This window comes from Aphis gossypii, chromosome X, assembly GCF_020184175.1.
Source record: "Aphis gossypii isolate Hap1 chromosome X, ASM2018417v2, whole genome shotgun sequence".
NCBI lineage: Eukaryota > Metazoa > Arthropoda > Insecta > Hemiptera > Aphididae > Aphis > Aphis gossypii.
The window spans coordinates 54632087-54649993 of record NC_065533.1 but is presented as its reverse complement, the minus strand read 5'-3'; the positions used below and the strand labels follow the sequence as shown (position 1 = coordinate 54649993).

The 17907-nt window shown below is 30.8% G+C and overlaps 1 protein-coding gene across 1 annotated transcript; it reads left to right on the top strand.

Moving 5' to 3' along the window:
- Positions 1 to 3186: 3186 nt before the first annotated feature.
- LOC114129968 (chitin deacetylase 1) lies at positions 3187 to 17061 on the top strand. The gene is made up of 7 exons (XM_050205770.1): positions 3187 to 3466; positions 7945 to 8120; positions 8911 to 9060; positions 9868 to 9967; positions 10879 to 11200; positions 14513 to 14779; positions 15969 to 17061. The coding sequence occupies exons 1-7, from the start codon at positions 3406 to 3408 to the stop codon at positions 16528 to 16530; spliced, it is 1638 nt and encodes a 545-aa protein (XP_050061727.1). The 5' UTR covers positions 3187 to 3405; the 3' UTR covers positions 16531 to 17061.
- The last annotated feature ends 846 nt before the right edge of the window (positions 17062 to 17907 follow it).

The window sequence follows — 17907 nt, the reverse complement described above, 5'->3', positions numbered from 1 at the left end:
GCACTTTTGGTGCAAATATTGTAATCGATATGATGTCAGGAAAACAGGAACGACAGATATGTATTACCACTTTATCAGTTTTATACAAGCTATAATATTATATAAAATAAAATAACAAACCTTCATTTTATACTCGGGAGAAAAAAAAATCATTAATAACTATTTTAATTATTAATGTTGCACATAAGAAAAAGTAAGCTTTATTTAGAAGCTCTGAGTTTTGTCCATAGACGAAATTTGAAAATTTCAACTTGAAATTATACGTAGAAGAAAATGGTGCGATTTTCACTAAACTTTGAAAGACATTTTAATGCTGGAATTTTTATATTTCAAGAAAGTGTTACTTACACCATTAGATTTTTTGTCATTTTTCTCTCATTAACATATTTTATTTTTCCGAAAATATGCGTTTTGCATTTTAACCGGTCGTATTTTTTATATTTGACCAAACCCACATTTATATTGTAAAAATACAAACTCAAAAAGTGTAAAAAGTAATTTTTTTTTGTTTTTTCAATTTTTTTGTCACCGATTGTTGTACCAAGTGTACTAAGTCTAAATCTATATATTGTGTACAAGCTACTGTAAGTCCGATACTCCGATCATTATTAACATGCAGTTACACCGTCTACAATTATCGGCGTGGACAGTGGACTATATATAATTCTTACCTATTTATTTCTATTTTCCGTCAAATCAAGCAATAGTAGAAACTCATCCGACACACATACTATATACGACGAAATCGGGGCGTGTTTATTTCATCGCGGATTAAAATTCTCGTATGCTTACAGCGTCGTGTTTCATATTCGTTGTATATTATTATATTATATGTTCGTGTCGCGAGTGTTAAAATGCCGAAAACAACGAACAATAGTCGTGTACCTATACATAATATTATTGTATACTTATACGACACATATCCGCGGAGTACGGAGAAAACATTTTTTTCCGTCCATAAAATAATATTAATTCAATAATCTACAATCATTGTGGACAGACACAGCCGCTCAATCACGTCGATAAATACGTTTGTTTAGAAAACGGAAAAACGTCATTAATGTTAATATACGTGGCATAAACGAATTAGAACTTTCAATACTACGTCACGACGAATAGGTATATCCATGCGACCGTGCGCTGACTGAAACTGTGAAACTGTAACCCCGTCGTAAACGCTAATTTTTATATTTTCTATAAATGAATTTATAGAACCACATCGACTTGAAAATACATAGGTATATAAGCATTGATTATACCAATACATGATCAATAGTATCAGATATGCTGGGAATATGCATTTATTCTACCTTGCGAAAAGTCCAAAAGTTGTTTAATGATATGTACTGATAATGTATTAATCGTATAATAGCTAATATGCATAATATACTCAAACATAGGTAGCATTTAGGCATATTTAAGGGAAATTTCCACGCTCAGGATTTGAGGGAGGCAATACGATACGTATATTTTTGTTCTATCGACACATATTGCCATATAGGTATACAAAAAATTGTGAGGGGACAAAAGAAACATCAAATTCGGTTTACGATTCTACGTATATTGCAATGTAATGAAATAAAAAATTTAATTAAATTGTGTACAATGTATTAAAATATTATCTACTATTGCTTATTGGCGTTATCGACTTATAATAATTTGTAAGTCGTGATACCGACAAATGTATAACAATGTGAAAAAAACATAATTAATTATTATGTATTATTTTATTCTTTCATAGATATATTTAGTATATAAGTATATTATTAGCTATTACTAATAATTAAATATTTATACAATTTTATTATGTCAAGTAACTAATGAATAATAATAATGAAATAAATAATAAACATAATGACGAACATTTACTAAAAATTTGAACACCCTTCGAACAATATTATTTTGAATTTCAATAAAATATTAAATAGGTAACTATAAGAAGGTTATTTTTAAATCTAATATCTAATTATGTCAAAATTTTAACTTAAAGTTATCTTAAACAACGTTGTATTTTAGGTTTTCATGCTTTTTGTCCGATAATATAAATATAAAAATTCCTAAATCTAAAATAAGCTAAAAATATCTAAAAGTTTACAAATAGCACAAAAAGTCTTAAATGTTTTGAAAATTATATTGAGCATATAAAATACATAAAATAATTATTTTTTGAACAAATTAAATCCCTAAAATTTTGTATTTCTGAATGACAAACAAACTTGTTTTTTGTTATCGTCTGTTAACTGATTTTATCAATTTTTTTTCCTTTTCCCGGTTATTTTGCAAAATAATTGATACATTTTCTTTCAAAGCGTCCTCAATGTATATACCTACCAACTACTAAATAAATACGATTTATTTCTAGAAACCATCACACACGAAGATAAACATCGAAGCATTTTTTCTACCATGCAGTTTTACATATTATGACACAAAAAATAAAATATAAAACCACACATTATTGTAAAATCAATCCCTTCACTCAAAATCTATAAAAGTCAACGGTGTATAATGTATATGCATATTAAAAACGGAATGGTTGAGTAATAGTGTTACCTAAATCGAATATTAATATCGTAATTTAGGTAACACCACATCGAAGAATTTTTAAACTTAAATATTGTAGGTCGTACATGTGCATGTTAAATTAAAAATACTAAAACAAATTACGTTTGTATCGAAGAAATCGTGTACCCATATTATCAGTATATTATACTATACAATTATATATTTGAGCATGCATTTTTGCGATAAACATTTTATAACAGGTGTACTATATAGGTATAGGTATATCATTTTCAATTTTAATCGGAATTTTTGTTCACTAGCTACAACAGCACTCATAAATACATATAATATTATACCTATGCACATTTGTTCTAAAAAAACAGCTTAAACGTTTTTAGCAAAAAAAAAAATAATGTATATATATATATATAATAATAATTTCTCGTCAACAATGTTTGATACAGTAATATTGACCTTGTATATATTATATTATTCAGACTTACGATTATCAATTTGCACGTCGATATATTATAATACCTATGCGTATTAAGCACGCGCGCGGTATGGACACGGCAAGACTTTCACGACTGTTGCCCGTTCGGTGGCTCTACCTGTCGGTACGGCGGCGAGTTTAACGCCCCGGTGAAATGCGTCCCGGCGTATATAAGACAATAAATTGACGCGCCGCAGCCAAGTGTGAAACCGAGTCTTGTTCCGTCCGTCACTGTTGCGGACAGTCGTACACGTCGATATTTTCGAGAGACATATAAGAAAATATCTTAAATTGTTATAGTATATTGTAATTAAAATTTCGTTTAATTAGTATATCTGTCCGGCAACGCACACGGTCGTGTGCAATTTGTTTGTTCGAAAGTGATTGTGCGCTCGCATCAGTCTGTCATGAGGACTACAATGTCAATCTCACTCAGGCTCCTAGCGATCGCATGTCTGATCACATTGGGTAAGTAACTAGAGTTAAGACGGTTAAGTCGTTTCACTGCTGTGCCTAACACAGATTAATAATATACACATAGGTATACTTACACATAAGAGGTACGCCTGTATGGCTGTATCGCCGTCATACATATATATTGTTATAAATAGGTAATGCAAAGGATATCTTTCCGGAGAATTAGTTCGTCAAACACAATATTATAATGTTGTACGCCGGCACATAAACAACGGTCAAATGGTTCTTGAAAAAATTAGCGTAAAGTCTCTCGTTTAACTCACTATTATAATAGGACGTTTTGTTATGCGTCGGGTGCCATACGCGTTCAGTAGGAACTTTACAATCTTTGTCGAGGGCTTTTTGCAAATAATAACTTTCAGCAGTGCCGTATAAAAGGATGTAGATAACTGCGTTTTTGAAAGGCATGTGCACTGCTGAAGTATAGGGTATATTTTTTTTCTCAAAGGTTGAAAACACCTGTTCCTTATGTATTTATATATAAAGATATATTTTTAATTGAATTAAATGCGTTTTCTTCTGAAAGACTAGGGTATATAATATACGCTATGTTCATAATTATAATATAATGGTTAATTTTTTTTAATAATTGTAATTATAAATCATATAGTCGTTCGGAAGAGAGTTTATTTGAAATTTGTAATCTATATATTCACTAATTTACTTATAATTTTTACAGTAATGAATTAATTTTATTATAATGAGACTACCTATATAACAATTTCATATACTCGTAAGCTCTCAGTCAGTAAGCTTTATTTATGTTCTAATTTGAACTTGTGTTGTCTATACACAATCACACACAAATATATATATAATATGCTTTTGTGTGTGTACGTGCACGCAATCTTTGAAAACTAGTCTACGTTATATCATTTTTATGTTTACATGGAAACAATGATAACATGTCCATATTAATAACATGTAATTATGAAATTCAAACGACATAATATAATATGTACCTAATGTTGTTATTACCAATATAGTACAGATACACACACAAATACGAAGACCTTATAGGTTGCAAATAGTTGAATCACAATACGGTGATGACACGAATAACGCAATGTCTGATGTTACTCAACTGCTTAACGAGAAATTTACGTAGGCTTCATAATATTATTATACCTAAATATTTTTAAAAAAAATACCGCCTATTATAGTTCAACGAAAATTTTATAGTAGAGATCTGAGATGATGATGATGATGATGTGTAGGTATTCATGACACCCGCTGAATAAATATTTAATATTTATAAATAAACTGGAATCGTAAACAATTAATTAACTCGTTCGAATTGAACTCACCATCACGCAGGACACGCGACATAATATAGGACCGTATAGATGTGTGGCTTGTGCGCACGTCCATCGAGGTCCTATACAAATATAATATAATAGAGTCTAAACTATAAACGTATGTCATCGCCCCGTACTAGATAATTTGAGTTACGATCCAAAACACTGTATTATGTTATTATTTATTACATATTATTATGTGCTCGCGCGACAGTAGATATCGGATGATAGATAATAATAACGGCCCGTGGGCGACAACCGTGTCTAAAGATGATTTCACTCGAATTCCCGTAGCAAAATAGTTGTGTATACAGCGTACGCACAGAAATACGATTATCGAGACACCCGGATGTTATATCGTGTAGGTTTTCGTCGCTTTTCTCTGGACCAACGTGTGGTTTTTCCTCGTGCGTCGAAAATATTTACGAGCGAGTACACGGTCGATCGATGACACGAACGATGTTTAAATACGTCATCTTGTCTCTTGCTATGCCGCCCCAACTCCACACTTTTTCCCGAACCGATGAACCTCATGCGATTTGTCAATCGATCGGCGCCGTACACCGTAGGTACGAGATCGGTTTTGATTTTTATAATTTCTAAACGGCAATATATAAGTAGATATAATAATGTATACCGTCGCCGCCGAATTGTTTTCTCGACATCACACTTCTCTCGATTATTATTTACGAGTCGCGTCCGCGATCGGAGCACGAACTCGGTTATTCCGTCTACACGGACAACATTCGCTTGCCGTTAATTATTTTTTCTCCTTATCGGCCTGCACAACACGTATAATGCGATAATGTTATTATTGCCCATGTATGGAAAGGGTCCTCGCGCACGCGTCCGTCGTCAAAACTGTCACGTCGTCGCGTTAAGATCGGACACGCGGCGTACGTATATAGAAAGTAGAACGCGCGTGTACTCGGAGCTTTCCTCCTCCCCCCCACACCTTCCCGTCCACGCTTCCTTCCTTCCGTCCGGTCTGGCCTGGTCCAGGACCGCGCTGCACGCAAAACGATATTTTATACGCCGTGTCCGCAGACTCGAAGTGGTGCACGCGAGCCGTTTTTAAATTTCGTCCGACCCGCGGTCGCGTGAAAGTGAATACATTATCATCGCGGTGTAGCGCAATAACAACAACAGCAGTAATACTACCTATACGTCGTAAATTTGTGATCCGCACGTACGGGGCTGCAGCGGTCAGCGTATAATAGATGTGCAGGTACAGGATTTATAGCTGAACATGACGTGCAAACAGGTAACATTGCAGTATACCGCGTTGTCGCCGCGATGACGTGCGAGCAATAAACGAGGTCGTGCGTGCACGTCCCAAGTTCATCAACATTACGCGGTCGAACCGCGACACCGGAAGGTATACTGCACCGCTGCACACTATATCCGTATTGTATATCCGACGTGGATACGAAACGATCCCAAAAACCTTTCACGTACCTATAATATTATATTCTGTATAGGTATATAGCTCCTATCCCACACGCATATCCGACCAGTATCGTAAACGGTTTACGCGATATACAAATGCATTTAAAGAGTTCGAGAATATAGATACCTACCACAATGCCGCGCGGGTCAAAACGCCTTGTTCGCAGCGTGTTGCACAACGTACGCAATAAGGATTATAATATCCTGCACCCACAGTGCACAAATTACATATTATATAGGTATAATACCTGCATTACGGACACGAACGACTGACTCAACACGCAGCAGTTGTTCTCGTATAGGCTCGTCGTCTATATAATTATTAATATTATGCGCGTTGGTAATATTTTCGATTCGAAGATTGCATTACCTATAAAAAGTAATATTATAGCCTCGCCAACGAGAAAGAACACCCATCATTCGGAACGAAGTGACGCGTCAATAAATATGTATATAGGTTAGGATTTTATATAGGTCAGGTTGATTTTAGGATTCATCTTGGTAATATTCTTGAAAGCGCAAAAATAATTACACAAAACTATTAATCGCTGATTTTATAATTTATGTTCAAGATGAGTATCTTCGCGCGGCAGTTTGGTAGTGAGGCAATACTGCGTTATGGTTAATAACCACTACCAAACATTTTTATACATTGAACACATATATAATTTGATGTACTGTAGAATATACACTGTACATGTGCACAATAAAATAAATATTAATATTATGATAAAATTAAATTATGATCAGCTTTTGAGTTAAAATAAATATAATAAATGTACATATAATAATTCAAGCGTCAATATGTTTGTAACTTATTACTTTTTTAATCTAGCTAATATTTACATACATTTTATGTTCATGATAATTTATAATGTAATAAAATGTGTATTCAACCTATCAACAAATTATTGATTATTATGATTAAATTGGTATAGGTAACGATTTTTATTTATAACATTATAGTATTTTTTTTATACCTTAAAATTCGGTGTCAATGTGCAGGTATATTATTTAATAATATAATTTACCATTTTATAGCACTTTTAAGGTTATTAAAATAATAATGTATTAAACTTTAAAGGTTAAATGTCATTTTTCAAACATTTTTTTTCTATGTCTTAATAAGTGACATAAGATTAATAAAATGTGAATGCTCGTAGTTAAGGATTGAATTTAATATGCTTGCCAAACGTTCGTAGTAGATACAAAATACATTTAGTACCTATAACATTTTGAAATTAATTAATTAGTATTCATAAACCCCCAAATACCACATATGTTATCCACATATTATAATTATAGTATATAGTTTAACTATTATAATAATATCATAAAATATTTTTCAAGTTATAGGTAATAAAATAGTTTAATAGCATGAAAAGATTTTGCAGATAATTATATACTTTATATATTGTAAATTAAAATTTTTAATATTAGTATAGGATATATAGATTAATAGAGATTGTGAACACAAATTGTGTTTAATATAAAAAGTTGTTGTTTAATCAAACAATAAGTTAGGTATTTTAATATATCCATATAGGTATAGGTAATGCAATAATACTTATTTATCATACGAGTAACTATTTAATGTAAATTAAAATATATTATTCAGTTGGTTCTAAATGTTAAAATTGTTTTAATTCTCTAATAGGTTATATTGTTTAGAGAATATCTATGACATTGTTTTAATTAGCGAATTTGTTATTTTTTTCGCAGGATCTTGTGATTCACTATTGTCTCGTATTAAACGTCAACAAGCGTCAACGAGTGAACCAAAAAAAGAGGAAAGTTTTGAGATCGAAATATGTAAAGACAAAGACGCAGGAGAATGGTTTCGGTTAACTGCACAAGATGGTGACAGCTGCCGTGACGTTATCCAGTGCACATCATCTGTAAGTAAAACGCAATACATTTAATTATTACTATTTTTTTTCCAATAAATTTGGCATGGATCTATTAAATTTCTTCGTATTAAAATTGTATTAAATGTATAAATACTTCATAAAAAAATGTATAGGTACATAATATAGGTATAATTATATAATGATAATTTGAATAGTTCCAGTGATTCATAAGTATTTTTAAAAATATATTGATAGTTATTATAAATTATAATTACACAATCCGTATACACTCTATGTTGATTATATACTATATAAACTACATAACTAAGTTTTTAGTTATTCGTTTTGAAAATTCTAAAAATCAATACTTTAAATATATGTATATTATTGTATCTATAGCTAGATAATCAATATCTTGGTCCAATGATTTTATAGTCTAATCTGTATTAGTTGTCTATTTCGCGATCATCTCATTTTTCGATTCTCGTAAAAAAATAATTTATGAGGTATAATTATAGAACTGAAAAAGGACATAATAATGTTAAGTAGCTAAATTATAATTTAATAAAATTAATTTCCTATTTAAAATGTTTATAAATGGATTACCAATATTATGAAAGCATTGATTTTATTGTATTTATTAAAAACTGATACTGTTAAATTAAAATATTCTGAAATACATCAAGATTTTCAGTTACCTATCTGAGTAAATAAATTTGACGGTTAGGTATGCACAAACCCTTTATATATAATCAAGGATTTTACTTGCATATTATTTCGACAAAATAATATATTAACGATTGACGACTATAATGAGTTCAATTTATAATTTTTTCAGGGATTGCAAGCCATTCGTTGTCCAGCCGGTTTGTATTTCGATATAGAAAAACAAACATGTGACTGGAAGGCCGCAGTAAAGAATTGCAAGTTGAAGAATAAAGAACGCAAAGTCAAACCTTTATTGTTCACAGACGAACCATTGTGTCAGGTATTAAATAAAGGATTATTTTTTGTATAGATTTATACCTGTATCATTGTTGTACACATGCGATTTACGATTACATATTATTATAGATAATGATGATACGTTAGATAATGATAATGCAAACTATTATTTCAATTCTGTATTGATGTTGAAGGTCTTTCACTGATTAATCTTCGAGTTGTTTTTTTAACTTGGTTTTCAGAGTTCAAATTAAATTTAAATACGTTGTATAATGATACGACTAATATAGTAATATTAGATACGCACAGCTATATTAGGTATATTAACAAATATTTGTACATACATTTCAAAAACGATTTATATTAGTTAAAACTCCTCTTTGGATATTATTGACATTTATTACCTATAGATGTAGGGAAACACTGAAATTAAAAAAAACATTAGAGATATGTTTAAAAAACATCCACCTTAGATTCCAAAAATTAGCATAATTTAAAAGCGATACCTAATAAATTATATTAGTAATAACCGATTTAGATGGTCATTCTCGGAAGTTTTCCGGGTACTTATAAACACTAAGAAAATATCCGGAAAATAGTAAAATATACAGCACGTCCCCTTTGATTCATTTTATTTTGGTCGTCTTGATACAAGATCAATATCGATCAAGGCGTCACACACGAATTCTAAAAGCATATTATCTACAATATCATTAAAATATTTAACTTTTAATAAAATATGATTGTATTGTTTGCATTTACTTTATTTACATAAAAAATACACTCACTTATATGTTCAACAAATATGTATACACATTTTAATATACGTTTATATTTCCCATTACTATAGGATGGAGAATTGTCTTGTGGTGATAAGTCTTGTATTGAACGAGGACTATTTTGTAATGGTGAAAAGAATTGTCCCGATGGTTCAGATGAAAATTCTTGTGGTTCGTATGAATTAATAATTACTATTACACAAAATGAGTTATCTGTAAATTATAATTTAAAATTAGCAAATAAAAATTGATATAATATTTGACATACCTATAGAAATTAGGTCTTAGTGGTTTCATCAAACCTAAATCATAGACTTTAAGTTTGAATAAATGAAAAAATAAGTAATTTATTTCGAACTTATAAATTATAAGTTACATTTCCGTCTTAAATACGTATGATTAATTTTATGATAAATTATTGATTTCTGTTATTCACAACCGAACTGTAACAGTAGAAAAAATGTTGTTGGGTATATTTAATTATACTTAAATGTAAGTATAAGTAAATATAAATATAAGTAGATTCATATTTAATTTTTCTAAGTTATTTTTTAACCTTCAAATATATTTCAATTTCTAACTAAATACATATTTTTTACTGGTGTAATAACTTGATAATTATTCTAATAACGCACAAATTTGTTTCACACAACTATAATTTTAAATTTTAAATCGCACGCTAGCCTATTTGTCTGACAATCATACTTCGATTTTAAATGTCTCACAGCATGCGAAATTATTTATCTTTCAAAAAAAATGTATATACCTATATATATTTATAACATAAAAAATACTGATTGTCTAGCCGAGATAATTGAAAAATAAATTATAATTACTATAGGTATGAACTTTATTAAAAAAAATGTTATCATTGTGCGAACATACAATATTAGATATACCTACAGTTTTACTTTACACGTTTTTGTTGTTTTTTTTCCACAAGCTACAATACCTGACATGTCATAAATAATATTTCATCGTAGCCTTGCCGAGAATTTTAAAATTACTATACTACGGTTCAATAAGCTCTAATCACGGACGCGGTAATTATTTAATTGTGTTTTATTTTTTTTTATATACAGATAACGACAACGATCCTAATCGCGCACCACCTTGCGATCCAGCCGTGTGCGTTTTGCCCGACTGCTTCTGCTCCGAAGACGGCACTGGAATACCAAACGACTTGCCGGCCAAAGAAGTCCCTCAGATGATTACGATCACCTTTGACGATGCCATCAACAACAACAACATCGAACTGTACAAGGAAATATTCAACGGCAAACGAAGGAATCCCAACGGGTGTGACATCAAAGCCACGTTCTTCGTGTCGCACAAGTACACCAACTATTCGGCGGTACAGGAAACTCACAGGAAAGGACACGAAATCGCAGTGCACTCGATAACGTACGTACCATATACACACCTAATACCCATACGAGTGCGTTCTATGCGTTCGTTTTTACGAGAGATTTTCGAAATCAAACACTGCGACGATGTGTATTAGGATATCGGTCCGAGTCGAACGAACGTGTTTTTGTTCCGGTTAAATAATATTGTGAAATAGCTGCGAATAAGTCTGGACATAGAAACACGCGGCGGCATAATAATATATTATAATTATAATTATGCATTATACATTATGATATGTTGTATGAAATACCTACCGCCTGGGTATTATATCTAAAAAAAATCAGGTTCTCGGGACGACAGATTTTTTTTTTTTTAGACATTCGTAATTCGTATTTGTCATTTAATCATCTATTAAGATTCCAATGATTGTTGTACGTGTTGTCTCGCGCTGTGTCCGTGTTATGTATAGGTAGATATACGATTCGGAATAAATTTATTCATTTCCCTTTCCATTCGAATATATTATATTGTCTGTACCGACCGATATATAAAATAACGCTACCTAACCGATACAATATTTTACGCGATACGAGTAGTATGAAATTTTTGAACAGTCGTGAAAGTAAGTATATATACTAACAGATAAACTGGAAAGTAAAAACCATCATGTAATAATCCGGTAGGTTAGGTACCTAACCATAATTAATGGGACTAAAGAGAATGGAATCGATTCGGCTAAAAATCATTATTTATAATAATATTCCAATACGGATAATAGGTAAAATTAATAAAATAATACTATACACAATATGTCGACGTAACAAAACATCATTTTTTTCCTATATTATTTTAAAATTTAAAATTTGAATTAATAGGTCTTAATGCCTAATAAATAATCGGCATACGTATAGGTAGGTATAACAAAGCACTATGATGTTATGTCATTATATGCATTTAATTGAGGAGGACGAGTTACATTGCCGAGGACGATACCTGTCGCAATATTTAAATATTTTCATAAAATTTCGATTAAAAGACCCATGAAATTCTCTTTATAATATATTTATATATATATATTATTTAATTTACGACAAATGTTCACAAGGACACCTTCTCGTTGACAGTTCCAGTTGCGTAATCCAAGTGCACGAGAAATTATATTATGTATCCATACACAATACTGATAATATGTAATAGCATTCCGATCGATGTGTCTGCCGATCACAAGAATGCCGAGAAAATGTGGTATCCGTTTGCATATTGAAATAATACTGACGGTAATGTGTTTGTGTAAAAACCGGTATGAACACGTCAGACAAGTTCTTTTTAGCGGTCTATTTTCTCATTTCTGCTAATCTAATGTTAATGGTTTCGACGTAAGTGTCAAAAAAATATATATACATGTGTATATTCTATTCAATATTATATACTTGTATTTTTCAAAACCTGTACGGCTTGGGCGTGAGGAGTGTATTGCACAAGTGCACAACACACTCGAGAGAACCTATTCGTTTTAAATTTTAAGCTATGGCATCCGTTGATCATTTAAAGCAGTATTTTTTATTTTTTCCTCTCCGTGAAATCAACACGATTTATTATGCACATTTCTTGGTTATCATATATGAGTCTATAATACAAAATGATGACACTATTTTTTTCCTGATTCCTATGCTACCAAGGAAACACCTTACCTATACCTAATATAATTGTTATTAATATTATTCAAATTATTAAAAGTTACGAGTATGTTATTTTAGACATTACCTTTAATAATTATTTCAATTTTCATAATTATTGTCCTTGTTCCTTTAAAGTACCTATATTATAACTTTACGTAAGTAGACAATTATTTCTTCATTTTTTATTTAATCAAATCTTTTTTCCGAGTTTAAATTTATTAACATTATAATAATATAATGATAGTCTATGACGTAAATAATCAAATAAATAATAAACCTTGATTACTTCTGATTGTTAATCGATCAATCAACTCAAAGCCAATATAATATTATAAAATATGTACCCCTTTTTAAAAAAAAAACTAACTAACATTAGAGCACACATTGACAATTATTGACATCAACATGTGACACCTTTCAAGGTTACGACAATTCGTATAATACATTTTTCACTGTCAAATAATAATTTAAAAAAAATTGCAACAAAAGCAATTTGAGATTATGTGTACCTACCTATTTACTTTGATACATAAATAACTATTATTAGTATCTTTTAATTTTTTATGAATTGAAAATAATTTACTGTTTCTTGAACATTTATCAAAGTAACATTAAAATAGTGATTTTAAAATGTACCTTATTTAATTAAAAATTTCAACTATAAAATTGTTTATACACCTACCGATAATTCTATGTTGTTGGTTTAGTAGATTACTTTTGTTCTATTTATTTATTGAACGTTAATCCAAAATCTATAGTTAATATTTAAAAATTATACATAAAAGAAAATATTTAAATATTTTAAGATTATAATATACAATGAATTTTACATTTATAAATTGGCTAAAAAATAAGAAAAATACATTTAGTGAAAGACGGAAGATCGAGGTTTATTAGGTCACTGACATAATAAGTAAAATACAAAGTAGGTACCTATAAAAGTAACTTTTATTTTCATTGATCACGTCATAACTCGTTAATTTGTGGTTTAACTGGTTTTGTGGTCAAAACGTCATAAAATTGACCACTAAAAGAAAACGTAAATTTTAAATTTTAAAAATCTTTGACATAGGTCAAACTAGGTTATTATTTTCTTACAAAATTTTGAAATTTTTTTCTGAAAATATTTAAATTTTATTCAAAAGCACACAATGTTGAAATTTAAAATAATTAACTTTCCTATCAATATCAATTAGTTAATCGATTACATTCATGTTTTGTGTTGGTTATTTGAAAACAAACATAAGTAATCGTGTTTGTAATTTGTATATATTAAACTCGATTATAAATTATAACATACAATTCATATTATATATATGTGAAATATATATACATTATACATATATACATATATGTATACCAACTATTATGATAAAAAGATTACAATTTAATATGGTTATCAAAAACTTAACTTGTGCGATAGAAACGTTTCGCGATAAAAATATGTAGGCTCCTAACTAAAACTCATTATATAACCACATATTATAAAGAAATAAAATGATGATAATATTACGAAGATCTCTATAAAAATGTCTCGAAAAATCGTTAGTAGTTTCTGCAGACGTACTTATATTATGCACATTTATGAATATAAATCAAATTTTTTGAATCCGTCGTGTATAATGTTATGCTTGAAATAAGATTTCCGTCTCAACGGTCGTTTCATATTAAAATTTGTATGTTACAGGCACAACGACGACGAACAATTCTGGAGCAACGCCACTGTCGAAGACTGGGCCAAGGAAATGGCTGGTATGCGAATAATCACCGAAAAATACGCGAATCTGACAGACAACAGCGTTGTCGGTTTGAGATCGCCTTATTTGCGAGTGGGTGGTAACAACCAATTCACTATGATGGAAGAACAAGCTTTCTTGTACGATTCATCGATCACTGCACCCTTATCCAACCCTCCTCTCTGGCCGTACACCATGTACTTCCGCATGCCCCACAGGTGAGAGGCGTACCTATGATATAAACAATAATAATATAACGCTGCTATTAATAGTCAGATGACATTTTCTTATTTTATCACTATCGTTGAAAGTTTATAATAATATTAATACATTTTTGTCACTATTATTGTTGTTTATCGTACAGCGGAAAACCTACGCATTTGTTAAACGACATACTATTATTATAATATACACTATTGTTATGTTACTTCCGATAATTAAGTGCTGTATAGTTTAATAGTTATACAAGCTCAGGAGACGTACAATTTTAATTTATTCGGATTGTCTTTATGCCCCATAAAGGGAGGGGAGGATTCTGTGACCAAATCGTGATGTGGATTCAAAGTATTCTGCCTAAGCACGCTCATAGTCATTACATATTATTATCTAACATTTCACTCCTGGTGAATTATAGTAAATATGCTGATATTATGACAATTCATAACATAACTTCGAACTTATTTTGTTTACAGTAAATTCGTGTGAACTTCCCAGTTCGATTAATTTAAAACTTACTATAATATCATAATATCATCACTCATTACTAATAGAATAATTTGATTAAACTATTATGATTGACTTTAAGTTTTCTAGCGACATTACGTCATATAATACTATAATGTCGTGTTAAATATTTAAATTTGAATCCGTCTTATGGATACAAGTATCAGCTTGTTAAAGTATCGAGATTTAGAACAATCTATATTTCGATTTAGATATAGTATAGGAAGTAGAATGGAATGTTAAATTTCTAGTCAACTATATAGATTATATTATACTGCAAGTATACAAGATGTTATTCAACCAGCGAAAGTTGTCTAGTTTCAAGGACTAGCGGGCGTATACTGATATAATTTAAAAACAGCTCTATAATAACATTGTAATTTATTATTTTGTTTTTCATGAATGAATAGGTACATATATTAAAGATCAATTTTTTTTCATTCGACTATTTTCAATTCATTTTAACGGCCAATCCGTACGATCTATATTATAATAATATCATAACGATGATAGTGTTTAAGGTTACCAGCTCGATGACAATACTAAAACTATAACTTTTATGGCGAGCATTATTTATCAACGCGATCTATAAAAAAATGAAAGCGCATTATGCATAATCATGCATATAGTTTGTTAGCGCGGAATTAGTTTTATTCACAGCCACAATGTTTGTTTCTCGTATAGATGTCACGGAAACTTGCAACACTGTCCGACTCGTAGTCACGCCGTATGGGAAATGGTGATGAACGAACTGGACAGACGAGAGGACCCTAACTTCGACGAATACTTACCTGGATGCGCCATGGTGGACTCCTGTTCCAATATCTTGTCCGGCGATCAGTTCTACAACTTTTTGAACCACAACTTTGACCGTCATTACGACCAAAACCGCGCGCCCATGGGTCTGTACTTCCACGCCGCATGGCTGAAGAACAATCCCGAATACCTGGATGCGTTCCTTTTCTGGATCGACGAAGTTCTGGCCAACCACAATGACGTGTACTTCGTCACCATGACTCAAGTGATCCAATGGATCCAAAAACCAAGAATCATCAACGAAGTGAAGAACTTCGAACCATGGAGGGAAAAGTGTGTGGTTGACGGACCCCCAGCCTGTTGGGTACCGCACTCGTGCAAGCTGACCAGCAAAGAGGTTCCCGGGGAGACCATCAACTTGCAAACGTGCGTCAGGTGCCCCAACAACTACCCGTGGCTCAACGACCCCACCGGAGACGGTTTCTTCTAAGTCACACGCACATTGTTCCCCGATCTCACACGCCCACACTCATTAATCGAAGAATTTTTTTTTACAATCCAATATATTATAGTATATATATATATTTTTTTTTGAATTTTTATTATTGCTATTATTTTTGTTTTACTTATTATTCTTTTTTTTTTGTTTTTTTTTTTTTTATTACTATTTTATCTGCCCGCCGAGACAATGCGTCTCCGTCATTCTTATCCCAAACAAAATTATTTAATCAACAGATTTCAATAGGTTCATTATGTGTATCGGGTTTCTCAATTAACTGTGATTGTTGTTGTTTACGACGTCGTCGTCGTTCATACCACACTATACATCGTCAGCATTATGCAACGGCATAACGCGTGTTACTTATTTTATATTGTAATAATCGTCAAACATCGATATTAATTAATTTTTTTTTACTTTGATTGTAAGAACTTTTTCAAGAAAAAAAACAGTTAGGTACTTTTGTAAAAATTAATGAAATGTTGTATCTATAGATAGTAAATAAATTATATTAATATTTAATTGTCTCGTGATTTTCAATTGCAAAGCTATACTTGATTGTTTTGTTTTCATTCAAGAAGCGTCCTAACTACAAATAACATGAAACAATGCAGGTAAGTCTACGTGTCTTCTATAACTTTAGAGGTATTAATATTCATGTGTGCAAGTGCAACAGATAAATGACGTATAAATAATTACGCATAAATTAAAACAATTAAAAATACCTCTAAAACTTCAAAAATAATACCTAAACATTTTATAACCTAGTACATAAAGTGAAAATAATGAATACGTACCTAATTTTGAATTGAAACGTTGAACCTATCTCCTACATACGACTTTGGTACCTACTGTAAATTATTTTTGATTTTTTTCCCACATTAAAATAACTATACGTAGGTATAAATGCCATTGATTTATGAACATGAATCGTCGTTTCGAAAATATAATATATGAGATTTTTTTCTCGAAAAAAATACGTAAAGAATACTATTCACATTCTCTTTTGCGAAATCGATTTAGTGTTTAGTTTTTCTGGTTATATTCATCAGAATTTACGGCGAAATGTTACGAACAATCAACAATAAAAGCTTTATTAAATCAATTGTCTTTGGAAAATATTCTTAAACAATCGTACACCCTCATCGCCTCATGTGCACAAAATAAAATAATACTTACATCATAACATTAATAGTATATATATATGCGTCGTCCCTACTTACTGCAAAGGGTAATTAATTTTCCTTCTCGAGAATAGCAAAACTGCACAATAAGTAATACAATGACATACATGTCATATACATGTCTAATTTAGTTAAATTTTTAATCGGTCGAAATCATCATGAAAAAAAAAAACGATTTCGGTTT